The sequence below is a fragment of the Mizuhopecten yessoensis genome, unplaced genomic scaffold (genome assembly GCF_002113885.1).
Source record: "Mizuhopecten yessoensis strain PY_sf001 unplaced genomic scaffold, ASM211388v2 scaffold8813, whole genome shotgun sequence".
NCBI classification, from domain to species: domain Eukaryota; kingdom Metazoa; phylum Mollusca; class Bivalvia; order Pectinida; family Pectinidae; genus Mizuhopecten; species Mizuhopecten yessoensis.
The window spans coordinates 78,441-105,167 of NW_018407734.1; the positions used below are offsets into that span (position 1 = coordinate 78,441).

At 34.8% G+C, this 26,727-nt stretch overlaps 1 protein-coding gene across 3 annotated transcripts in view; it reads left to right on the forward strand.

Moving 5' to 3' along the window:
• The window catches only part of LOC110456648 (plexin-B2-like), a 50,120-nt gene that overhangs the window by 20,556 nt on the left and 2,837 nt on the right, over positions 1 to 26,727 (forward strand). For 2 of the 3 annotated variants that reach the window (XM_021507500.1, XM_021507501.1), the window contains exons 8-30: positions 958 to 1,072; positions 9,846 to 9,951; positions 10,276 to 10,389; positions 10,625 to 10,702; positions 11,049 to 11,145; positions 13,562 to 13,713; positions 13,823 to 13,968; positions 14,664 to 14,769; positions 15,990 to 16,147; positions 16,599 to 16,790; positions 17,492 to 17,558; positions 18,307 to 18,501; positions 18,756 to 18,963; positions 19,276 to 19,507; positions 19,917 to 20,088; positions 20,558 to 20,704; positions 21,114 to 21,260; positions 21,579 to 21,728; positions 22,746 to 22,873; positions 23,474 to 23,597; positions 24,366 to 24,510; positions 25,363 to 25,435; positions 25,797 to 26,197. In XM_021507500.1, the coding sequence (XP_021363175.1) occupies positions 958 to 1,072; positions 9,846 to 9,951; positions 10,276 to 10,389; positions 10,625 to 10,702; positions 11,049 to 11,145; positions 13,562 to 13,713; positions 13,823 to 13,968; positions 14,664 to 14,769; positions 15,990 to 16,147; positions 16,599 to 16,790; positions 17,492 to 17,558; positions 18,307 to 18,501; positions 18,756 to 18,963; positions 19,276 to 19,507; positions 19,917 to 20,088; positions 20,558 to 20,704; positions 21,114 to 21,260; positions 21,579 to 21,728; positions 22,746 to 22,873; positions 23,474 to 23,597; positions 24,366 to 24,510; positions 25,363 to 25,435; positions 25,797 to 26,197 (3,453 nt within the window). The remainder of the gene's footprint in view (positions 1 to 957; positions 1,073 to 9,845; positions 9,952 to 10,275; positions 10,390 to 10,624; positions 10,703 to 11,048; positions 11,146 to 13,561; positions 13,714 to 13,822; positions 13,969 to 14,663; positions 14,770 to 15,989; positions 16,148 to 16,598; positions 16,791 to 17,491; positions 17,559 to 18,306; positions 18,502 to 18,755; positions 18,964 to 19,275; positions 19,508 to 19,916; positions 20,089 to 20,557; positions 20,705 to 21,113; positions 21,261 to 21,578; positions 21,729 to 22,745; positions 22,874 to 23,473; positions 23,598 to 24,365; positions 24,511 to 25,362; positions 25,436 to 25,796; positions 26,198 to 26,727) is intronic. The other variant, XM_021507502.1, reaches the window with a different exon arrangement.

A 26,727-nucleotide genomic window follows, 5' to 3' on the forward strand; every position in this document is an offset into this window, starting at 1 on the left:
AGAAAATTGTTTTGTACATATATATACCCAACATGTGCTGAGGAAGAATTCATGGAATATTTTAGTTCCTAGCTTGCCAGCAGACTGGAATCATTTCTATGGGATCCCCCTCCCTCTCCCCCCGTTTTATGGCTGACCTTTGTGTGAGTGTGTGGGTGTGTTGGGGAGATGGGGGTATTTTAATGAAAAGCATATCAGGACTGGTAACAAATCGATCGTAGATATCTTTCTAAACTTGAAATGAAGAACATTGTATACAACAGAACGGCTTACTTCTCTGCTGTAAAATAAGACTGACGACATACATCCTCCAATTATATTGACAATGTAACCAGATATCCTCCAACCCCTATTGATAATGTGATCATACACCCAACCCCCTATTGCTAATGTGATCATACACCTTCAAACCCATATTGACAATATAACCATACACCTTCAAACCCATATTGAAAATGTTACCATACATCCGCAAACCATTATTGATAATGTGACCATACATCCTCAAACCCCTATTGATAATGTGACCATACATCCTCCAACCCATATTGACAATATAACCATACACCCTTTAACCCATATTGACAATATAACCATACACCCTGAAACTCATATTGAAAATGTTACCATACATCCTCAAACCCATATTGATAATGTGACCATACATCCTCAAACCCATATTGAAAATGTTACCATATATCCTCCAACCCCTATTGATAATGTGACCATACGTCCTGCAACCCCTATTGACAATATAACCATACACCCTCCAACCCATATTGAAAATGTTACCATACATCCCCAACCCGTACTGACAATCGTCGCTGTTGTGGTGTCAACATAAAATGATGACGTGTTTTTTTATCCAATTGTTCGCTTGTAACTTTATGAAATAGTTGTCACCTCGCTGTCAAACTATCATAAAAGTGGCGACAATATTTGATTTTACAATTTCAGCATTCCGTCAACATGTTAAATATGCAGATTTCAAAGTTATTCGCAAACGTGCTCCAACCTATGTGTTGGTTGAAGGATGGCACATTCTCTTCTACGACTGTACAGGATTTCAAACGTAAGTGTTCTACACTTTCCTCAAACGATTAATATTTACACAAATACGATGTGAGTGTATTATGATGTAAGTGTCTTAAATATTTAAATATGTACACCAAATATAATGTAAGTGTCCTACACCCTCTTCAATATGTATTATTATGTACACAAATATAACGTTGGTGTTTTACACCTTCCTCAATAGATCAATCTGTACACCAAATATAACGTAAATGTCCTAAACCTTCCTCCGTAGATCAATCTGTGCACCGAATATCAAATTTTATTATGTTGATCTCCTAGACAGATTTCCTTCAGTGTACATACCCTGGACCGTTTTTCTTTCCCAAAAGTGCGTTGCGTTTGCGTTGCGTTTGCATTCCGTTTTCGTTGCGTTTGCGTTGCATTTTCGTTGACCGTTTGATGTGCGTTTTAAATTTAGCGTTGAATGTGCGTTTAATATGCGTTTTGCTAGTGATGTAAGAAAATGATCGATGGCTATGTTCAGGTTATTTTAAGAATATGTGAGTGCTGAAATGTTTTTATATAAAAAAGAAATATATATGTATAATAATATTTGCGAATTAAAAATAAAATAAATATACAAATAAAATAGATCAATACATGAAATAATCGGTTGGAAGTTAAGCAATGACTTATATTTATATTCGAATATTTGGGCTGCGTCGTGTGCTGATTGATGGATGCATGTCTATATACGTACCTTAATTGGCCAGTAAAATTATCAGTAGAAATTAATTGAGTAATAAGTTATTTGTATATTCTAGATATTTAATTTTCATACTTATATCATTCTGTTCATATGAATAGATGAATCGAATTCAACTAAATCTACAAATGCTTCCATCACTGCACGCATGGGCTGATGGTTACGTGACGAAACACGGGTAGTCTGGATTGAAGAGAGGCTTATAATTAGTGCGTCTAAACGGCGAGTTTTATTTTATTAAATATTTGTAGTATTATCTCTATGTGTGTATGCTTTTTTCGTTAATTCTATTGTACATATTGTGGGTTTTGTTTACGTCCAGGTCGAAGTATGTAAGTCCTGCGCTCGACTCGAAATATGTATCGGGGATGCTTCCTGCGAGGTTCGATAGGTACAAGGCCCCTGCCAACATTGACAATAAATAGATTTTAATTACGCCATTGAAGATCATTGAGACCTAGCAATTTTACTACAGTAGATGTGTATTAGGTATTTCTTTAAGCTGTTTTAAGAGGACACATTATTATTAATTTTTAATATTTGATAAAACAGTAATGAGTATTCAAATAAGTGTTTAAAATATTAAAAAGACTAATAAAGAACGTGATTACGGTGAAACCACGAATGGTAAAAACCACCATAAATAAAAGAATAAAAAAAAATAAAAATAAAAAATAAAAAAAATAATAAATCAATAAAATGAAATAAAATAATTGAATTGAATACATAAAACAAATTACTTAATAAATCAGTAAAATAAAATAAAAATAAATAAAATGAATAAATAAAACAAATTAATTGATAAATCAATAATATGAAATAAAAATATTGAAATAAAATAACTAAATAAATGCAGGAGGGTATAGATGGTAAAGACAGTTTACATTTGTAGGTGATGTAGAAGGGTGTAGGTGGGAAAGGAAGTACAGGTGATGTAGGAGGATAGAGTTAATAAAGCTGATGTAGGAGGGTATAGGTGGTATAGGAAGTAGAGGTGGATAGGACGTATAGGTGGTGAAGGAGGGTATAGCTTGGAAAGGAAGTATAGGTGGTGGAGGAGGGTATAGGTGGAATATGAAGTAAATATGATGTAGGAGGGTATAGGTGGTATAGGAAGTAATTGTGATGTAGGAGGGTATAGGTGGTATAGGAGGTATAGGCGGTGTAGGGGGATATAGGTGGTATATGAAGTACAGGTGATGTAGGAGGATAGAGTTAATAAAGCTGATGTAGGAGGGTATATGTGGCATAGGAAGTATAAGTGGTAATGAAGTATACATTACGTTGGAGGGTAAAGGTGGTATAGGAAGTAGAGGTGGTATAGGACGTATAGGTGGTGTAGGAGGGTATAGGTGGTATAGGAAGTAAATGTGATGTTGGAGGGTATAGGTGGTATAGGTAGTATAGATGATGTAGAGGGATATAGGTGGTATATGAAGTACAGGTGATGTAGGAGGGTATAGGTGGTATAGGAAGTATAGATGGTATAGGAGGTATAGGCGGTGTAGGGGGATATAGGTGGTATATGAAGTACAGGTGATGTAGGAGGATATAGTTAATACAACTGATGTAGGAGGGTATATGTGGTATAGGAAGTATAGGTGGTATATGGAGTATAGATGACGTAGGAGGGTATAGGTGGTATAGGATGTATAGGTAGTATAGGACGTATATGTGGTGTAGGAGGGTATAGGTGGTATAGGAAGTAAATGTGATGTATGGTGGTATAGGTGGTATATGAAGTAAATATGATGTAGGAGAGTATATGTGGTATATGAAGTAAATGTGATGTTGGAGGGTTTAGGTGGTATAGGAAGTATAGATGATGCAGGGGATATAGGTGGTATATGAAGTACAGGTGATGTAGGAGGGTATAGTTAATAAATCTGATGTAGGATGGTATATGTGGTATAGGAAGTATATGTGGTATAGGAAGTATAGATGACGTAGTCGGGTATAGATGGAATAGGAAGTAAATGTGATGTAGGAGGGCAAAGGGGGTATAGGAAGTAAAGGTGATATAGGAGAGCAAATGAGGTATAGGACGTATAGGTGATGTATGAGGGTATAGGTGGTATATGACGTGTAGGTGATGTGGGAGGGTATATGTGATATAGGAAGTAAAGGTGACGTAGGAGGGTATATGTGGCATATGCCGTATAGGTGATAAAAGAAGGTATAGATTGTTTAGGAAGTATTGATGATGAAGAAGGGTATAGGTGGCATATGACGTATAGTTACTGTAGGGGGTATAGGTGATATAGGAAGTATAGGTGATATAGGAGGGTATAGGTGGTAAAGGAAGTAATGGCTTATATATTTCTAGAAATAGTATATAAAATAACCATGTTTCAATCCGCTGAGGTATAGAAAAGATATAGAGAATATCGAAGTATAATTCGAATTCGACATCGATAACTAGAGAAAAATATGAACCTGAGGAATATTAGCAGAGACTTTTTTGTTGTTTAACTTGACGTAACTTGACTTGATTCAGTCCGAATGTGTCCACAAAATTGGAAATCTGGAATGGTGATCCTGTCCCTGATTAGCAAGTATGTGGAAGGTCCCGGAAAGGATTGGAAACAATTCATTGCATTAAATCTTCCTATATAGCTTGTACTTATTTTGAAATAGTGTATATCTGCTATATTGTATTCCATAAAGTTTCATTGGACGTGTCCAGTACAAAAACAAGTTTCTTTGAATAAAAACTGCAAATGTCTCGTGATTTAGCCGTTGCTGTTTTACGTTAAGTGACACAGATTTAGTTACAAATATAGACATGATTTGATTGTTAATTTTACAAATGCCTTTTATATACTGTTTTCGGGGTGACCCACCCCAGCAGTGTTTCATTCCTCCAACCCTTTCTCACACACGTACATAGTACTTCAGTATACCTTAGATGAAAAGAATATCATACATCACCACAAGCTACAAGTTGGCTTACAACGATGGCATCTGAGCGAAACTGAGCGAAACTCTCGTGTATATGGGGGATCTTAAACAATCGCTACAACTAACGGAGCGGTCCGTCATGCTTTTGATCAAACATGGAGGTCCCGTTCGTTAGACTTTGTCCATTCAAATTGACGTGGATGACAAATTTCATTTTGGATTAAAATGCCCCCATCAACAAGTCAAGAGGCAGAGACGCAAATGATAATTTCAGCAAAATCACAATCTAAATCCTAACGTGTCAAGTCATCTTATATCAAATCATTTTTGCTTTTTTAGCTGGATATGTAAACCAGAACAGACCGGTGTGTTAATTACGACGACCATGATCGCTATCAGGGGTGGCCTTATTTCAGCGGGGTTGCACTTCCTCTCACCGGTACTTCACGTTTAGCCCCCTGGGCATCCCCATTTCAGTAAAGCCAGATCACACGCATGTACGTACTGGTTGGTCGTCTACTGAAAGGCCGCAAGGCCGTACGTATAATATCGGACTTAAAACCATCAAAATCAATCTGTATTGGCTATTATTAAGATTCAGCTACCGTTTTTTGTCAGCACGTCAGACCAGAAACGTAAACGTCTCTGATCAGACACTTTGTGAAAAAAAGTTTTGTTTTAAAAAATAAACATCAGGCGGTTCAAACAGAGGAGTATAAAACCAGTATATACGCAGTACATATACACTATAGTATAGTAGCTCGGTAGTGAAGCGGACGTAAAATCTATCAATCAATCAATCAATCAATTAAAGTATAGTATATATGTCTCTGGTTAAAGGATTTTAAAAGGGGGCGGCCGGGGTCGATTTTGGAAGTGATCTCTTCTGTGTTGTGGTCCTTACGCCAAAGGTACGAACCTTTTTTATGTGGCTCTAGAAGTAAGTTGAAGAATCTCGTCGGTATCACCCGGGACAGATTTTGAGTACAATATATTGTTTAGGTTTCAGTGTTAATTGTTTTTTAATATATTAAGCATAATTTGTACAATGGAATCATAGTTAATTTGATGCTAATAATTATTTCACTATGATTAACAATACAGTAAAACCTCACTCAGGACATTAAGTCGAGTTGACATTTCCTGTTATCTGCAATATACTATTGATGAAATATAGACAACCCGAAACTTTTGGACCCCACCGTTGTTTGCGTCTCTGCCTCTAGACTCGTTGATGGGGACATTTTAATCCAAAATGAAATTCGTCATCCACGTCAATTTGAATGGACAAAGTCTAACGAACGGGACCTCCATGTTTGATCAAAAGCAGGACGGACCGCTCCGTTAGTTGTAGCGATTGTTTAAGATCCCCCATATACACGAGAGTTTCGCTCAGTTTCGCTCAGATGCCATCGTTGTAAGCTAACTTGTAGCTTGTGGTGATGGATGATATTCTTTTCATCTAAGGTATACTGAATTACTATGTACGTGTGTGAGAAAGGGTTGGAGGAATGAAACACTGCTGGGGTGGGTCACCCCGAATACAGTTTATAAAAGGCGTTTGTAAAAAATACAATCAAATCATCTCTATATTTGTAACTAAATCTGTGTCGCTTAACGTAAAACAGCAACGGCTAAATCACGAGACATTTGCAGTTTTGATACAAATACATTCTTATATTTCGATTTCTATTCGCAGACAATATTCCCCATGATGTTATTTTCTTGTAAGACACAATAATACGTATTTTATTGTGTATTATATGGTAAACTAGTAATCGTGCAAAATAATCAGAAACAACTTGAATACTATAACAAATAGCACCTCCATACCTGAGGCACGTGTGAACGGCGTGGCTGTTGGTTTGTGTACTGGACACGTCCAATGAAACCAGTATGTACCCTTTATGGAATACAATATAGCAGATATACACTATTTCAAAATAAGTACAAGCTATATTGGAAGATTAAATGCAATGAATTGTTTCCAATCCTTTCCGGGACTTACCACATAACTGCTAAACAGGGGCAGGATCACCATTCCAGATTTCCAATTTTGTTGACACATTCGGACTGAATCAAGTCAAGTTACGTCAAGTTAAACAACACAAAATGTCTCTGCTAATATTCCTCAGGTTCATATTTTTCTCTAGTTATCGATGCCGAATTCGAAATATACTTCGATATTCTTTATATCTTTTCTATACGTCAGCGGATTGAAACATGGTTATTTTATATAATACTTCTAGAAATATTTAAGCCATTACTTCCTTTACCACCTATACCCTCCTATATCACTTATACTTCCTATATCACCTATACCCCTACAGTAACTATACGTCCTATGCCACCTATACCTTTCCTCATCATCTATACTTCCTAAACCACCTATACCTTTCTTTATCACCTATACGGCATATACCACCTATACCCTCCTATATCACCTTTACTTCCTATATCACATATACCCTCCCACATCACCTACACGTCTTATACCACCTATACCCTCATACATCACCTATACGTCCTATACCTCCTTTTCTCTCCTACATCACCTTTACTTCCTATACCCCCTTTGCCCTCCTACATCAGATTTACTTCCTATTCCATCTATACTCTCCTACATCATCTATACTCCCTATACCACCTTACTTCCTATACCACCTGGACCCTCCTACGTCATCTATACTTCCTATAACACATATACCCTCCTACAAAAACTTTATTTTATTTATCTACCCTTTATGGAATAACTTCATATACCATCTATATCCCCCTACATCACCTATACTTCCTATACCCCCTATACCCTCCTACATCACTTTTACTTCCTATACCACCTATACCCTCCTACATCATATTTACTTCATATTCCACATATACCTTCCTACACCACCTATACTTCCTTTACCACATACACCCCTCTACATCACCTACACATGTAAACTGTCTTTACTATATATACCCTCCTGCATTTATTTAGTTATTTTATTTAAATAATTATGTTAATTTATTTTATTTCAATATTTTTATTTCATATTATTGATTTATTAATTAATTTGTTTTATTTATTCATTTTATTATTTTTTATTTCATTTTATTGATTTATTAATCAATTTGTTTTATTTATTCAATTCAATTATTTTTATTTCATTTTATTGATTTATTAAAAAAATTGTTTTATTTATTCAATTTTATTATTTATTGAATTTTTTTTTCATTTGTGGCGGTTTTTGCCATTCGTGTAATCACGTTCTCTATTAGTCTTTTCAATATTTCAAATACTTATTTAAAAACTTATCACTCTTTTATTAAATATTAAAAATTAATAATAATGTGTCCTCTTAAAACAGCTTAAAGAAATACCTTATACACAACTACTGTAGTAAAATTTCTAGGTCTCAATGATTTTCAATGGCGTAATTAAAATCTATTTATGGTCAATGTTGGCAGGGGCCTTGTAACTCTCGAACCTCGCAGGAAGCAACCCCGATACATATTGCGAGTCGAGCTCAGGACTTACATACTTCGACCTGGATGTAAACAAAACCCACAATATGGACAATAGAATTAACGAAAAAAGCATACACACCTAGAGATAATACTACAAATATTTTATAAAATAAAACTCGCCGTTTAGATGCACTAATTATAAGCCTCTCTTCAATCTCGACTACCCGTGTGTCGTCACGAAACCATCAGCCCATGCGTGCAGTGATGGAAGTATTTGTAGATTTAGTTGAATTCGATTCATCTATTCATATGAACAGAATGATATAAGTATGAAAATTAAATATCTAGAATATACAAATAACTAATTACTCAATTATTTTCTACTTATAACTTTACTGGCCAATTAAGGTACGTGTATAGATCTAGACATGCATCAATCATTCAGCACACGACGCAGCCCAAATATTCGAATATAAATATAAGTCATTGCTTAACCTCCAACCGATTATTTCATGTATTTTTCTATTTCATTTGTGTATTTTTTTAATTTTTAGTTTGCAAACTTTATTATACATTTTTATATAAAATCATTTCAGAACTCATATATTCTTAAAATAACCTGTAAATAGCCATCGATCGTTTTCTTAAATAACCAGGATATTCAACGCACATTCAACGCTAAATTTGAAACGCACATCAAACGGTCAACGCAAACGCAGCGGAAACGCAAAGGAAACGCAACGCAAACGCAACGGAAACTCAACGCAAACGCAACGCAAACGCAACGCAAAGGAAACGCAACGCACTTTTGGTAACGAAAACGGTCCAGGGTCTGTAGTCTAATGTTTAAAACACTAAATATTTCTTTCAACCAGAATATTTCAAAAACGGTTGAAAGCATTTACATTATATTTGATATAATGTAGAGGATTCCAAGACACATGTTTTTCAAACTGGTTCAAAGGTCAACTCTTTGCGTGTTGTAGGGTCAATGTTTAAATGTGCTATTTCAAGGTAAAATCTTTGAGTAACCTTTTTCAAGTTTTACGAGATATCGGATCTTAATATTTAAGCAGTAACATGCTCAGGTGATTGGCTATGAATTTTTAAAAAGTGATAGACCTTTATCAGTTCTCAGAGTCAAAGGGGTCAAAAATGTTGAAATATTTTAACAACAATTCCAGAATAAGGCAAAGGATTAGGTCCATGATATTTGGCAAAGAGCAATCTTGAACTTAGGGCTTTAACATGGTTCCAATGAACGACCTTTAATATGACTTCAACAATTACTGTCAAAATTGATCTTCAATTTTTTACAGTTTTGGAATGGTATCAGTAGTTTTAGTACTTTGATTTATATTAAACGAAAAACAACTCACTTTCAGTACTATGGCTTATAATAATAAATAAACTCCTTTTCTTCATAAAGGGTAAATACCATGCGATATTAAAATAGGGTTTGTGATCAAAGACCTAATCAGTCCAAACAGTGAAAAGTGCGTCAAATTGTTAGAATTGAATAGTTTCTAAGGTTTTTTATGAGATTATTCTTACGTACACGTATTCAAAATTAAAATGCTTCGGTTCAGTGTTCGGTTATTCCTTTTTGGTCTTGCGTTTATATCGTGTTATAGTCGTTTATATAATAACTTATTGTTTCTGTTTCTCACATACATCATTAGCAAACATTAATATACAATTATTTTAGGTGTTATGAGTGTCTGACCAATCCTAAAGCCATCTTCTGTTTCTGGGACCCTGTAGCGGCTTCATGCACGAATACGTATAATGTGAGAAGCTACTACAAGTACAGCGTAAGTCAATAGAGCATTTATCTTATGGTTATACAAATATTACCTCCGTTGAATATTACTCGTATTCGATTTGCATGCAAATAACTGATTTGTAGGTCGATTAAAATAAATCGGATGGTTGGTTTTCTCATTAGGAACAGATGTCATTCCTTTTGTGACAGATATCTTTTACCAAGACTGTTTAAATAAAAGGTGGAATACATTAAAAAGAAATCGGTACTAATAGGCAAATGACAAGTATATGTACTTCAACTTAAGCATGCTATTTTTAAAACGTGACAATGTAAATAAAATGTCCATTATCGTATGTATACATTTTTTCAGGAGTCTTCAAGATGTCCTTCCATAACTGAAAGCAAGTTTGTCGTAATACCGAATAATGAAACAGCTGATGTCGTGATATCGGGACATAACCTACCGTCTAACGTATCTGACCAGGTAATCAACAGAAAGGGTTAGTACTACACATATTAACATGTTACTCTGTTAGACACTTTGAAATTGTACTGATTACTCAAATCGAAGGTTATACCGAAGTCTAAAAAAAAATGGAAATCGAACTGATGACTAAGGGTTATCTATTAACAAATGTCAACTTACTGGTGTGGACATCGATGCTATTGTAAAATCGCTTTATTGATATATCTTTATGCTGTATTTGTTACCTTTTCAGTACCGGTGTTATATAAACGGGCAGACTTTCAATGTTAGCACTGTGAATTCAACGTCAATCACGTGTTTGGAAGTGAAGGTAGGATGTGCCTTAGTAATAGTGATTTCATACAATATAGATTATAAACTGTATATAATGCAAAATCTAAGACACAATGTAATTGTTTCAGGATATGTAATAAGAATAAAGATTATATTCTATATAATATTGTGCATTGGGTATAGTTTATTTTATTAATTATATGTGATGAATGATACAGAGCATGTAATACAATACATGTGGTAAAGTATGTTTGATAATTTGTATAATAAATATACTGATAGAGTAATATAGTGTAGGTAATATATAAGTATCATTGATATAGTGTATGTGGTAAAGTGTTTGTGATACAGTGTAAATACATTGATATACTCTCTCGTTACAGATATCCTATTCTAGGCAGACGCGAAAAGAGGATATTCCCGTACACATACATTATAGGGGTGTGCTGATAGATAGCCATGGAAATGTTACAGCCACAGGTTGTATACATTAAATACAATCGTTCTGTTTCAGTACAATTTAGAATCTGATTAATCGAATGCCATAAAATCGAATGAGTACGAAAGAAGGGTAGATAAATCACTTCCGTATCACGTATAACTGTGTACAATGTATCATTGCTATACGGAACTATGAACACTGTACAATATATCAATCACGGCTATACAGAACTATATACAATGTATTAAGACTATACAAAAATATGTACAATCTATCAGGGCTAAACGTAAATACTTACAATAAATTATTGCTATACGGAACTATGTACCGTGTATAAAAATATTCACAACGATTTACATTGTATCATGGCTATACTGAACTACTTACAAGTTGTCACGGCTATACGGAACTATGTACAATGTATCATTGATGTACGGAACTCTGTACAATGTATCATTGATGTACGGATTTATGTACAATGTATCATTGATATACGGAACTATGTACAATGTATCATTGATATACGGAACTTTGTACGATGTATCATTGATATACGGAACTTTGTACAATGTATCAATGATATACGGAACTATGTACAATGTATCATTGATATACGGATTTATGTACAATGTATCATTGATATACGGATGTATGTACAATGTATCATTGTTATACGGAACTATGTACAATGTATCATTGATATACGGATTTATGTACAATGTATCATTGATATACGGAACTATGTGCAATGTATCGTTGATACACGGAATTATGAACAATGTATCATTGATATACGGAACTATGAACAATGTATCATTTATATACGGAACTATGTACAATGTATTAATGATATACGGAACTATGTACAATGTACCATTGATATACGGAACTATGTGTAATGTATCATTGATATACGGAACTATGTACAGTGTATCATTGATATACGGAACTATGTACAATGTATCATGGATATACGGAACTGTGTACAATGTATCATTGATATACGGAACTATGTCCAATGTATCATTGATATACGGAACTTTGTACAATGTATCAATGATATACGGAACTATGTACAATGTATCATTGATATACGGATCTATGTACACTGTACCATTGATATACGGAACTATGTGTAATGTATCATTGATATACGGAACTATGAACAATGTATCATTGATATACGGAACTATGTACAATGTATTAATGATATACGGAACTATGTACACTGTACCATTGATATACGGAACTATGTGTAATGTATCATTGATATACAGAACTATGAACAATGTATCATTGATATACGGAACTATGTACAATGTAACATTGATATACGGAACTATGTACAATGTATCATTGATATACGGAACTTTGTACAATGTATCATTGATATACGGAACTTTGTACAATCTATCAATGATATACGGAACTATGTACAATGTATCATTAATACACGGAATTATGAACAATGTATCATTGATATACGGAGCTATGAAGCCTGTACAATATATCAATCACGGATATACGGAACTATGTACAATATCAAGACTATGCTGTTATTCCAATGATTATAAACCTGTGTGTTGTTGTTCCAGCGCAAAATACAGTAAACCTGTGTGTTTTTGTTTCATTGTAAAAGTACAGTAAACATGTGTGTTTTTGTTCCAGTGTAAAATACAGTTAACCTGTGTGTTGTTATTCCAGTACGTAATTACAGTACACCTGTGTGTTGTTGTTCATGTGTACATGTAATTACAGTAAACCTTGTGTTGTTCCAGTGTAAAATACAGTTAATCTGTGTGTTGTTGTTCTATTGTACAATTACAGTACAACTGTGTGTTGTTGTTCCAGTGTAAAATTACAGTACACATGTTTGCTGTTGTTCCAGTGTGTAATCACAGTACACCTGTATGTTGTTCCAGTGTAAATTACAGTAAATATGTGTGTTGTTGTTCTATTGTACAATTTCAGTGTTGTTCCAGTGTAAAATTACAGTACACCTGTGTGTTGTTGTTCTATTGCACAATTACAGTACACCTGCGTGTTGTTGTTCCATTGTAAAATTACAGTACATCTGTTCGTGTTGTCCTAGTGTGTAATTACAGTAAACCTGTGTGTTGTTCCAGTGTAAAATACAGTAAATATGTGTGTTGTTGTTCTATTGCACAATTACAGTACACCTGCGTGTTGTTGTTCCATTGTAAAATTACAGTACACATGTGTGTTGTTATTTGAGTGTAAAATATAGTACACCTGTGTGTTGTTGTCAAAGTGTGAAATACAGTACACCTGTGTGTTGTTGTTCCAGTATAAAATTACAGTACACCTGTGTGTTGTTGTTCTAGTGTAAAATATAGTGCATATGTGTGTTGTTGTTCCAATATTAAATTACAGTACACCTGTGTGTAGATTTCCAGTATAAACTTATAGTACACCTGTGTGTTGTTGTTCCAGTATACAAGTGTGAGTTTCTCGCTGACAGCTGCTACTTATGTTATTACCTTCGTACGATGGGATACCTCTGTAGTTGGAGCCAAGTACGACAACTCTGCGAGTATATGTCAACCATCAACATACAACAATGCCCTCCGCCCATTGTATCTTCGGTAAATATATATTATCTTTCCTATAAACACGATGTAAATATGCAATGTAACTTTTTTGTAATTCCAATAACAATTCACATATTTAATAGTATGTTGTTGTGGTTTTTAGGTTTTTCCAAGCAGCGGCCCAGTCAGCGGGGGTACTATACTTACTATTGAAGGAACAGACTTTGGTGGTACGCCCGGTGATATTGACAGCATTTTCATTTCGAACATCCCTTGTTTGATAGTTAATTCTACATTTCATCCAACAAGGTATTTGGGGGAAAATGCATGTGTAAATTAAAATGAAATGATAATATGGTTAATTGTGTTATGTGAATACGTTGCATGATATCAATGTCATGGCGCTATGTTTACATGTACTTAATTCACTTACATTACATTAATATTGCGTTATAAAGTTCAATTTATTAAAATGGCTGATTTCATACGGGTACTACTGTTATAAGAGTATAAGTACTAAACGATCTTTTGGCAACCCAGCCTCAAGTTTGTGTTATCATATTAATGATAACTTTTAATGACTGATTACAATGGTTGATTTGATATTGGTATTACTGTTATATATTTATAATTACGTGCGGTGGTTTTTTTGGAAACCGATCTTTATGTTTGTATTTGCAATTACTTTGTGTGTATGTGTTTTACAAAGTACAACAAGGTTAGCTAAAAAAGAAATTGTTACGATTGCATCTAAATAGTATCGATGTGTTTTTCAAAGTAATTATAACTTTTTGAAAGAATTCACAATCCTACATAACCAAATGGTCTGGTTTCAATGGTACACTGTAGAGTGTTATAACAGTCACACAAATTGACAAGGAGTTATGATAACTATGATACGTTGGTACTCTCCTGACGATTAAATGAGTATACAGATTGTTACATATTATTTTTATAAAGTCATGACTGATTGATAGCGTGATTCTTTTGTTGTACTGTTATAGTGTAAAATGCCGAACAGTGGGGACCTCTAAGGAACAACTTGGTGCCAGAATTGTTATCAAGGTCAAAGGCAAGGATTCCACAAATGTCATCACCTTTAACTACGTGGTAAGGTTTCTCGCCTGTTTGTCTTTATATGCATTATTTCTTAAGAGCAGATAGGAAAAACTTGATACATTAATACGTTTTAGTGAGGTGACTAGAACTTTAGTTCAAACTGACTTCATACGTCGGAGGTGTGCGGAAGCTTAAGTCAATGTGGTGCACACGTATATACAGTCAAACCTGTGCATGCGACTAGCACTTTTACTAGGAGACCACCTGTGTTTAGAGGTGACTTTTAACATTCCTCTTTATAGTGATTTCATCGTGACCTGAACCATCGAACAAATGTACAAGTAGTTAAACGCTCCCCAACAAAAAGTGACAACACTGTGTTGCAACTTTAAACAAGACTTCACTCCGCTTGTTCCAGTCTACTCAGCTGTAAATAAGTACGTGGTTGGGCAGTGCTAGAACTGTTGATTGCTAGCTGTTAGCGCCGAAATGACAGCACAGACTGCATGCTTGCCAGGGAGTTGAGAAACATATCGGTTGGTTGCAAAGGCCCTATAACCGTGTATAATATTTGGTAAACCGCTTTAGGACAAACTACGAACTAAAGTGTGTGGTATTAAGCGGTAAATAAGACCTCCAGTTATTATTCTTATTATTATGGGATTAAATCAATCGGTACTAAACACTGGCTTAACCAGACAGAAGTGAAACACACATCACAGTTTCCTTTTTACCCATCTAATTAATTTTCTCAGTTTTATTAATTTTTAAATGAATTTTCCACATCATGTTTTGCATGTGCATATTCTGTTCAATCGAGCGTTTTGCTTAGATTCTAAAAATTGTGAACATTTGCTCAATACCGAAAATGCCAATAGCATGACTTATCCTTGGGCCGAATTGGCACGGCTTCCCGTATGTGATTAAAGAAAGAAACTCAAAAAATCAAGCAAAGAAAACTAACTTCAGAGCTCTTTACCCCTTAACAGTCCAAAAAGAACCTTTACTGCAATCTAGATCTTTGTATCCCAATCTTAGGGTCGCCGACGCCCGTACACTACCTCGATTAGGTCCAGGACCAGTAATTATAAGCAAAATGTAATTAAGTTTTCTAAGGTGGGTCTGTAAAAGGCTCTTGATTCAGGTTAGACTATACACATCCATCCTTTTACTGAGGCTTTTGATAATCCAACACGGTGAATGGCGAACTTCATATACAATATGTGATTGTGACGACGGATTTTACTCATGTAACGATATTTTTAATACAGGAACCTGTGCTTTACAACTTTTACCCGACGTATGGAATCAGGGCTGGTGGCAGATTATTGACGTTAAAGGGCAGTAACCTACTATCTGGAGACCAGAACCGTATGAAGGTGGAGTTATATCATACCAAACAAACATCAGTACCAGTGCTGTGCGCATTGTGAGTAGCTTATCTGACTTAACAACAAAAATAGCAACCAAGAATTGCGCATTGCGAGAAGTTTGTGACTTGACGGCAAAATATATTCTCGCCCTCAGACAGAGATATTCCACGTCATACCCCGTGCTAGATTTTTCTATCTTTACGGATGGCAGTTTATTTGACTTGAAGTCAAACATCAACACTGGTTTTGATCACGGTGTATATAGTCCCCGTGAATTAATGAATGAGAAAAAAAAAATAAGTACATTCATTTCCAAATGGTCCTCTGATTAAGTGGCCTAGCCATGTTAAATGGTAACGTGGCGCATTAACAGCCTTAATTAGACATAAATAGGTATAAGAAAAGAAAAAAACAGAAAGCCACATGATATCAAGCAATTGTTACGTGCATCGAATTATTTACTTTACGGTGTACATGTGATATTAATTATTGGTTATCGTATTTCAGAACGGCAGTACAGCCGAATGTCAACAATGTCGTGTGCAGAGTCGATCCTTACAGAGGTGTTCAGCTTCCTTTTTCCTTTGATGGGGTGAATGTTACTTATGATGGTGGAGCGTTGACTACCTCAATGGGAAACATAAATTTCACTTTTGTCGACAACCCGAGTATAACCATTTACTCACAGGATATATCTGCGTAAGTAGTTGTTTGTGATATTCATATATTATGTTGAATTAAACCTACTGTTTGTATCCCAATACTTTAATGCGGTTAAGTATCACACTATGTAGCGTATCCTCGCAAACGTTCTGCATTTTAAATATAATTTTGTACATTAATTCCCATAATAGTGGTATTCCATTTGAATCACAATATCAAACATAGTTATTCATGCACATTTGATATAAAAAAATCTAATTTTAAGAACAAACTATTAATCAATTTATTAGGTTTTAACTTTTTTTCTATTTTCGACATACAGTTTAGAACATTTTCGACATTTATTTCAATGTTTTGACGATGGGTACCAGTGATTAGTTTATAAAGATGAAAATGACACTTGGTGTTGATATTGGTTTTACCTTGTTTATTTTTCTATATTGACATGTTTTATATACCAGAATCTTTACTTCATATATCTAGTGATTACATAACATATCATCCTTACAATAACAAGTGAACAAAAATAATTAATGTTGTACAAGATGTCTATTACTGATCACCCTCAAAATAAACGATTCTGACAATAACGTTAAAATGTTAAATATTCTCATTTGAATTACGGTAAATATATATTTGTATAGTGTTACAACGACAGACTAAAAGGGCCGATGCAGGTAATGCTACAAAATTATATAGTATTGTATATTTATCTCATTATTCATATATGTCAACAGGGAAGGAGTGGAAATGACTGTAACAGGGACACAATTAAGTGCGATATCCGATATAAAAATAGGACAGGTATGTGCCGTTTATAACTAAGTTAATATTTGATTACAAAATCCGACCAAAAATTGTCAGTAAATGTTTTGAGACACTCCCCGATAAAAAGAAAGTCCATTGTTTGCAATTGTTGTTCCATTTAATATTGGCAAACTCGCAGTCAGTGGGAAAATGAAGTGTTTCAGTATTATCGTTACGTGGACGAAAGTAACAATACAATGCCAAGAAGTGATATGTTGTCTGGCTAGGGATACACATTTCTCACATACAAATTGTTGTTATCTCGTTTGGAAAGTGGCAAGGTAATAATATTTATACTTACCCATAATGAAATTTAAATTATACAGTACTCGTAAAATTAAAGTTATGTTTGCACCTCTACTTTCGTTTCAATATTACATAATATAGTTAGGGTTTGGAAGCGTTTTAGACCATTGCATCTTTGAAGAATGGACCAGCTTTATGCTACAGTGTCATTAATGTTTAGCATACTGTATCTAATACCAAATGTTAACGATACAATCACCTGTATATGTCTTTTGTTCATTTCCCACTTCAATCAATCGCAGAAAGCATCGTAATGTTCTTATATGTGACTCATTGATTTGATAATGGACAAATGCAAGGCGATGTACATTGTATTCACGGCATAGCATGATAGTTGTTTGGACAGATTGGATCACATTGAATCAGTCAGAATGACTTGATTTGTTTTCGTTAGATTTAATATCGCGTAGATAGACCTGCAGATACATTTCTGTTTCAGTCTGTCTGTCAAGTCTTGAACGACACGATGCTAACTTGTCCAGTCATCCTAAGTGTTGCGTCTGTGGAAGGCAGTGGTTCGTGTGAGCAGGACCAGACTCTGTCTTTGGACAACTACAACTACCAATTCCAAGTAATAACAACACAAAACACCGCAAGGAATAATACTGGAACCAAACGTTTGACCACCATAAAGGTATCGATACATCAAAATTCCACGACTCGTTATGTGTAAGAATGTTTAATTGATACGTAAAGATACACTACATATTTGCAAGAGACGTTTATCAAAGGTTCATACGTTAACATGTTTTGTTATTTGCATTTGCTTTACTTTGTAACTTTGTTCGTGATGTAGATAATAAGATGCTGTGGTGATACAGGAGTGTTTAATATATTTAAACTACATTCTTTTGATAACTTAATCTATCATACTGAATTATTCTGCAGACATCGTGCTTCACAAGGGCTGCTGTCTCCGCCGAAGGCTTGCAGGTTTTCACGGGATGTGCCAAATACGTAACTTGTATCGGGAAATACAAAATATCAAATACCGAGTTTTGCTATGGCAGTACTCACCAATACCCGCTCTGTTGTATAGCTAGCTACTGTAACGAAGATCAACTGTTGAGGCTGTCCCTACAGCAAGTCAATGAGGGTAAGCACCTTTGAAAAAATTGTTCGAGTGCGGTAGCCTCTCGATTTTATCCACGTGCTCGCAATGAGAAAACTGTTCTCACGACAAATCCTGAAAATACAGCGTGATAAAGCTGAATGTAGAACTTGTAACAGTTACAGTAGGTATTGGTGACAAAGCTTCTTGAGAATCATTTCCAAAACCTCGTCTTCTTTGACTTACTACATTGTGAAGTGTATCCAACTTAACAATAACAAACTAACTTCCAAGTTTTATATAGTGTAACATACATATACATGTTATTAATATGAGGCAATGTGCTTACTTCCCAAGGTAACGCTGACGAGGTTACTAGCCAACTGATAGACATATCTACTACATCCGAAACATATTTACCGACAGACGTAAACCTGACCATCTACATATTGGAGGAACTTGTTAATCTCCCCAATACCCAAAACTCAAATAAAAGGGTGATCGATATTATACAAATTATGAGTAACTTGCTCGATTCGCCCGAGGCTGTATTGTCACAAGCGCAAACGGAATTCATGGCTCCCACAAGGTGAGCTACCTTTGGTATATGCTAATGAAGGTGGACAGGTGGATCAATGGATTAAGTGCGTGCAAAAGTATTGAGTCACATAGCCGCTGATCTTTTTTCATATTTTCATTTTTTTTTTAAATAATTTTGTAAAATTAAACTGTATCATAACATTATCTATTTTCTACATCGATCTGTTACCGTTTTCATGTAGATATTTTTCACACCTTATACGCGTTGACGTCATTTCATATGTGTCAGTGAGCCAATGGTTATCGAACCATTGCGCATGCGAAATACGTAAAAACAAGGCATATTGGCTTGCTCCAGTTTATGCATTTATTCCTTGATTCGCAGAATCCAAAAATAAGAGTAATGAAATGTATGATAGCTTTTTTAGCAATGAACTATACATGTTTTATTCCTCTAGATATCTACAAACTGTTGAAAAACTAATCAACGACGCGACACTGGCAAACCTGGATCTGAGAGCCGTCAAACCGAACCTGGCAGTGTTCACTCATAAGATACAACAGGCAAACTTCAGTGGCTATACTCTTCATGTCGAACACATTCAGCGTAAACAATTCGACCTGGATTCGGTATGTATGAATTACAATCTGTTATATATTGTAACTTATCTGTAAAGAAACGAAATACTTGATAATCAATGTTTTGATATATTCAGTGTATCAACCTATGCGAACATGTACTGTCGCTTGTATTGGCAATATGAATACCAAACAAGCAAACGTATGGATCGCGCAATGTAACATGACATTGATCACTGATAAATCAATCGTACATTTGTGCGGATATAAGCGCATGAGGCAAACGAGTGTTCGGCTGCACAGTTGTGTACATCTTATGTAAACTATTTTATCAATATGTGTGCACGGTATTTTTGTGTGTCATGCGGTCACACAACTGTGTTAAGAATAACATGTACCAAATTGTACGTAATTCACCGATAAATTTAACAAAGTTAATAAAAATTCTTATCATTACATTCGTAAAAGATCACGGAAAAATACACAGGTTGTCAATTTTGGATTTTGTTGACGTCTTTAGGTCTTATTATTTGACCAAGAACAACCCTTTAGTGGAACATCATCCCTCATCATCCCAGATACCCTGTTACATGGATTGACCACGAACGAACTAGAAAAAGTGTCCGGCATTTCGTTTGCAGTTTTTGTAAATGCAAAGCTATTTACGGTAAGTCACTTATCGTTTTTTAACACAACTACAATGTACAATTATGATTACATACAAAAAGCTTACTCTAATTTGCATTCATCTTCAGGTAGGAAAGGAGTAAGCACAACGTGTTCTACAAAATATCCATAAGCCCTAACGAGCTCAGACATATTCTTTTTCGTCCTATAATAAAGACTTTAGCTTAGGTCAATACAATGATTTATCAACCCTCAAAGGATCATATTTCCCTCAACCGGAACAGAACCATCTTAATCAGAGGCTTAACGTTCATGTTTCTTATTAAACAAAACAAAAGATGAAAATATGGATATTCTATATCAAATGCACATTTTTGTTTGTAAACATGAAGCACATTTTCTTTTCAAGAACACGCATATTAATTGCTTAATTGGATATTTTTACACAGGCAATATCAAACACGAAACCATTAACCAATGGCGATTCAAGTTTTCTGAGGACTCCAAACAGCTTAATAATAGCTGCAAGTGTTCCAAATGTTGAAATAACAAACCTATCAAATCCTATTATGTTCCGATTTGATCACATAAGTAAGGTAAGAATACATAGTGTAGTCCCAAATCCTTAGTTATTTTATAAACAACCTATTTGCAAGATGGGAAAAACCAACAATAAATAAATATCGTATAAACTGTAGTTCAATAGATCTTTAATATACTTCACGTACCTATTTATTTTACCGAAATATAGTCAAACATCTGGTGATGTATTACAAAACAAAATACTTTTGATGTTGTAAATGGAACAGTCTTTCTTTACATTTGTGTAGACGTAATACTGTCATGCATGGCGGTATATTGATTGATGATGTGTTACTCACATGGTAAATGTTCTCTGTTTTATGTAAACAAAGAATGCTAGGAATGCCTCATGTGTCTTCTGGAACCAAAGTGTTAGTGGGAAGAGTGCATGGTCAAACCAAGGCTGCCGCGTACAAGAGAGCGATGACAACTCCAGGACAATATGTCTGTGTAACCATTTCACCAACTTTGCTTTATTAATGGTAAATATTGATGTTAGTGCTCCTGTAACTACTAATGTTATCAAAGGTAATTGAATGTGATAAATGATTGGTTTAGATGTTGGTGTTTGTACTTAATTACCTTATCAATGGTCGATTAAGATGCTGGAGTTTCTGTACCTTATCACCATATCCACGAATGTATGTACCTAATCATTTTATCAATTATTAGTTTAGATGTTGGTGTTTGGTATCGAGTCACTTCATTAATGGTTGGTGTAGATGATGAGATGTAAGATCCACGGAAAACAATATTTAAAATCGATCGCCGTAAAAAAGGCATGTGTTCCGGACCGCGGCGGCACTTCTTATTTACATGTGTATATCAATTTTAAAGATGTCGTAATCACAGAATTTTAGAAGTCGACTTTCGTCAAATAACGTTCTGAAAGCATTTTCTTATAAGTACCATACATCATGTATTTCACTCAAAGTTCAGATGTAACTTAAAAGTTAAATATTACTGATTTGCATATTATGTATTTCCTGAAGAGAATCTAGCACCTAGCAATCTGGATGATCATCTTAACAAGAATACATTTCAAAACTGGCAACACAAAAGAATAATGGTTTTAATTTAAAAACCAAGGGATACAAAGGAGTGAAATATGTAGTGACACTTGACATGCCTCAAATTTATCAAATATATTTGTTTAGAAACATGTCATTTGATACCATGTTCATATGATAATGATTCGATCAATCTTTAAATTAGGTCGTTATGCAAAATGTCCATCATGAAAATGATGATATAATCAAATTGTATTAATACAAAACTATAGCCGATGATTGTTATGGGACTCAATAGCATCAGATAATATTTATATAGTGTTGTTTAATCACAAAAAGTAGTTCCAAGTGAAATTGGAACAGATGTAAGTAGTCCTTACCTTCTAAAGAAACATAGACATAAATACAAAAACACATCACTTAAACAAATGTTAACCATATGATCGTATCACCAACGTTATGATAACATTTGTTGTCACTGTTAACTAGGATATCTACGGTACTGGTGACAGCCTCAATGACATCCATAGACAGATCATGTCTCTGATATCCTACGTCGGCTGCGGACTGTCTGTCCTCGGACTGGTGATGACAATAGTGACGTTCTGTGTGATAAGGTAAGTCCTTTTAGTATGGTTGTTTGTGATCGGGAACAGTTATACACAACGTATAGTTAGCGATGACGGTCTTAACACTATGAAGATAACCATACTTAAAAAAACATTTGTACTTGTAAAAGGATTTCGGTTAGTAATTAAATTCGAAAACCTTTCACTCAAAGAAATTCGTATTTTATACTACGAGAATAAAGTGATCATAAATATAACTATGTATGATGACTTTATAGATAATCATACCCATGAATGTGGGTTATAATGTGAGTGTTGAAAGTTTATTTTGAATATATATAAGGTAACAAATATATGCAGGAGAAATAAATAAAATAACTCACTAAATAGATAAAAAGATAAAATCCATTAAAACATAAACTGATCGTTTGTATCAAAGTTGTTACGCTGAATACAATGTATATATCCTCAATAGTCTATTAGGTACAATCTGCATTACAATGTAGCTATAGAGAAGGAAACATTACAAAAGGTTAAATTTAATACTGAAATGGGATCGATATCTTAGGAAATGTGAACTCATTGTTTATTTCCTGTAGAAAATAATTGTTTTACACTTAGATATATATATATATATATTTAAAACAGAAAACTGCGCGGGACCAACCCTTCCAAAATCCTAATGAACCTTTGTGTAGCGCTAATCAGTACAAATTCAATTTTCTTGGTTGGACAACAACAGTACGTGCTTGACCATTCGACAGGATGCCAGGTTTGTGAGACAAAAGTAGCAAAACTACCTGATATTTATGTCAGAAACCTGACACATCAGTATTACATGCTGGATGCCAGGATTACGGAAAAACACTGGTATACAAATACCTACAAGATACAATTGTCATAACTAGTTCGAACACAGTGAATAAATATAGAAATTGATAAATCATGTAGGGAAGATATTTTGCTTAAAAATAAATAATGAAACACGATAAACAAGACTACTCCCATTGATTAAAGGTGTGGAGCTATTTTTTGATAATATCTTAAAGTTGACAATGTAAGGTATCTTAACGTTTTTACTATGAACATGGTTATACAGATTTGATTAGGTATATATTTTTTATCACATAATGTACTTTGTTATCCAGTCAATATACCTATGTCATATTTGTTTGCGTATTAACCCATGTAATATGATCAGCCCTGTGATTGGTTGTAAGTTTCAATTGTTTCAATTGTGATTTCACGCCAAGGACAAGTACATGATGTCATAGACTTACGTACTGTAGTCAAAATAGCGGCTTTTTTACATTTCAAGGATGCATGCAAATTGTCGTTTTGCACGAATATATGCCATAAATCTTGATTATGTGATAAAAAGGATCTTATACTTGTTTTCATTTCATATGAAATTTATGAAACTCATCACGAATTTTTCAATTAAGCTCGCCAGAGGTTCGCTAAATTAAAAAAAAATGACTCGTTTCATGTATCTTATTTGAAATCGAACTCATGTAGGATCATATATATTTTTTTTTAGATAGTGGCGTGTCTACAACATTTCTTCCTTCTCTCGGCAATGGCATGGATGGTCGTTGAAGCGTTCTACATGTACCTGGCTTTAGTGAAAATAATTCCCATGCATATTTCGAAATTCCTTTTGAAGTGCTGTGTACTGGGTTGGGGTAAGTGCCTCAGTTGCTGTGATTGACAAGGCATTCAATGAAAACAATGATTTGAAGACTATTTCCATCCAATAGTGACCACATGAATTTATACTTAAAACACACATCAAATACCTTTAGGAATATTGTAAATTGTACATCTGAATGATAAACCTATTAGCGCTTCTGTACATATGAATGATTAATCTATTAGCGCTTCTGTACAAATAAATTATCTAAACCTAGAAATAATTATACACATCTGAATGATAAACCTATAAATGCTTCTATACATATGAATTATAAATCTATACACGATTCTGTACATATGAATTATTAACCTGTTAGTGCTTCTGTTCATATGAATGATTAACCTATAAAAGCCTCTGTATATATGAATGATATACAACTAATAACGAGTCTGTAAATATTGATGAGGGCACACATAAGTCGCCATTTACGATACACATGCAGTGGTATACAACAGGTGTATTCTCTATATCTTCAATGTCCCATAAAAAGAAGACAAGGAAGAAACCACACCCAATTTTGCGGGGCCTCTTCAATAGTCGCCTCCTACGATCATGCAGTGAGATACAGCATGCCATTTTTTCCCCGAACCTGCACAGGTTCTTTACAAAACAGTTGACATGCAAACTCTTATGTACACGTAAATAATTGACGTACAAAATAGTGTACACACATACACAACTGTACAAAGTTATGTAAATATGTGACGTACACACGCTTGTGTACATGTTATTACTTTACATATAATCAGACACAGATTTACAATAAACTACTAACACAACTTTAAATATTTGTGGTACATGTATTCTATTATGTAAATGTAATACATATTCTGTTATCTAGGTGTGCCGCTCATAATAGTAGCTCTTACGATGGGGATCAACAACCAACACTATGGCCTTCAACCTGGGGAAATGTGAGCATACTACCTTTATGTATTGTAACAATAATGTATTGAAAAGGTACTTTTGTTTTATTGATCCAACGAAAGTCGTCAAACAATTGTAAAATCTATATCTAACCATTTCGTTTTCAATTTTAAAACTTTTTCAACTTATTTTACTATGCTAAACCAGTTCTCTGTTGCTTAACCTGTTTTTAGTATCATATCAAATAGTTTGAGTAGCTTTAACGATAAAAAAACACTATATTCTTTTATTTTATACGCACACAGATACCTCCCTGCTTTAACGAATATTCGACAATATCATTTAGACAAAGTTTACAGTAGCATGTATCTGTTAATAAACGTTAATATTTGATTTTTATTGCATCAGATGTTGGTTGGACCGGACTCCGTTATATGTGGCATTTGTGGCCCCGGTTATGCTGATGGTGGTGATCAACGGCGTTGTGTTCGTCCTGGTGGCACGTCAACTGTTAGGCGTGCATTCCGGCAATCTGTCAATTACACATAAAGCTAGCACGCTGACCAGACTCCGGCGAGCAGTAGCAGTGCTGATTCTACTCGGCCTCACCTGGGTGTTTGCCGTTTTTGCTTTTGAAGGTGCGGGTGGACTCGTTTTCCAGTATCTGTTCATCATCTTAAACTCGCTACAAGGCTTACTTATATTCATCTTCTACTGTGTCCTGAACAAAGACACACGAGACAACTGGATGAAAAAGTTTCCTTGTCGTACTAAAAAGACCGATACAGGCAGCACTCAGACAAGTAGAGGTATGCTCGCATTTCCTTAGAAAAATAATATGTATAAGCAAAGACATGTATCCCATCTGAAATTACACATACAAATATGTTTGTCTCTCTTTCTTGGCAAAAACATAAGGATGGATAACACCTCCTCTTCCTCCTCCTCCTCCTCCTCCTCCTCCTCCTCTGGTTTTTGAAGAAGGCAGATACGTAAGGTATGTTTCTTGTCCTCCTCCTCCTACTCTTCCTCCTCCTCCTCCTCCTCTTCCTCCTCCTCCTTCTCCTCTGTTGTTGGAAGAAGGCAGATACGTAGGGCATGTTTCTTGTTCTCCTCCTCCTCCCCTTCCTCTGGTGTTGGAAGAGGCAGAAACGTAGGGCATGTTTCTCCTTCTCCTCCCCCTCCTCCTCCTCCTCCTCCTCTCCTTCTTCTTCCTCCTTCCCCTTTAGTATTGTAAGTGGGCAGATACGTAGGGTATTTCTCTTGAGATGAAGTATTGAAAAAAGTAAAGATGTCTGTTTGGAAAACATTATCGCCTTTGTTCGAAGTGAAACAGTGG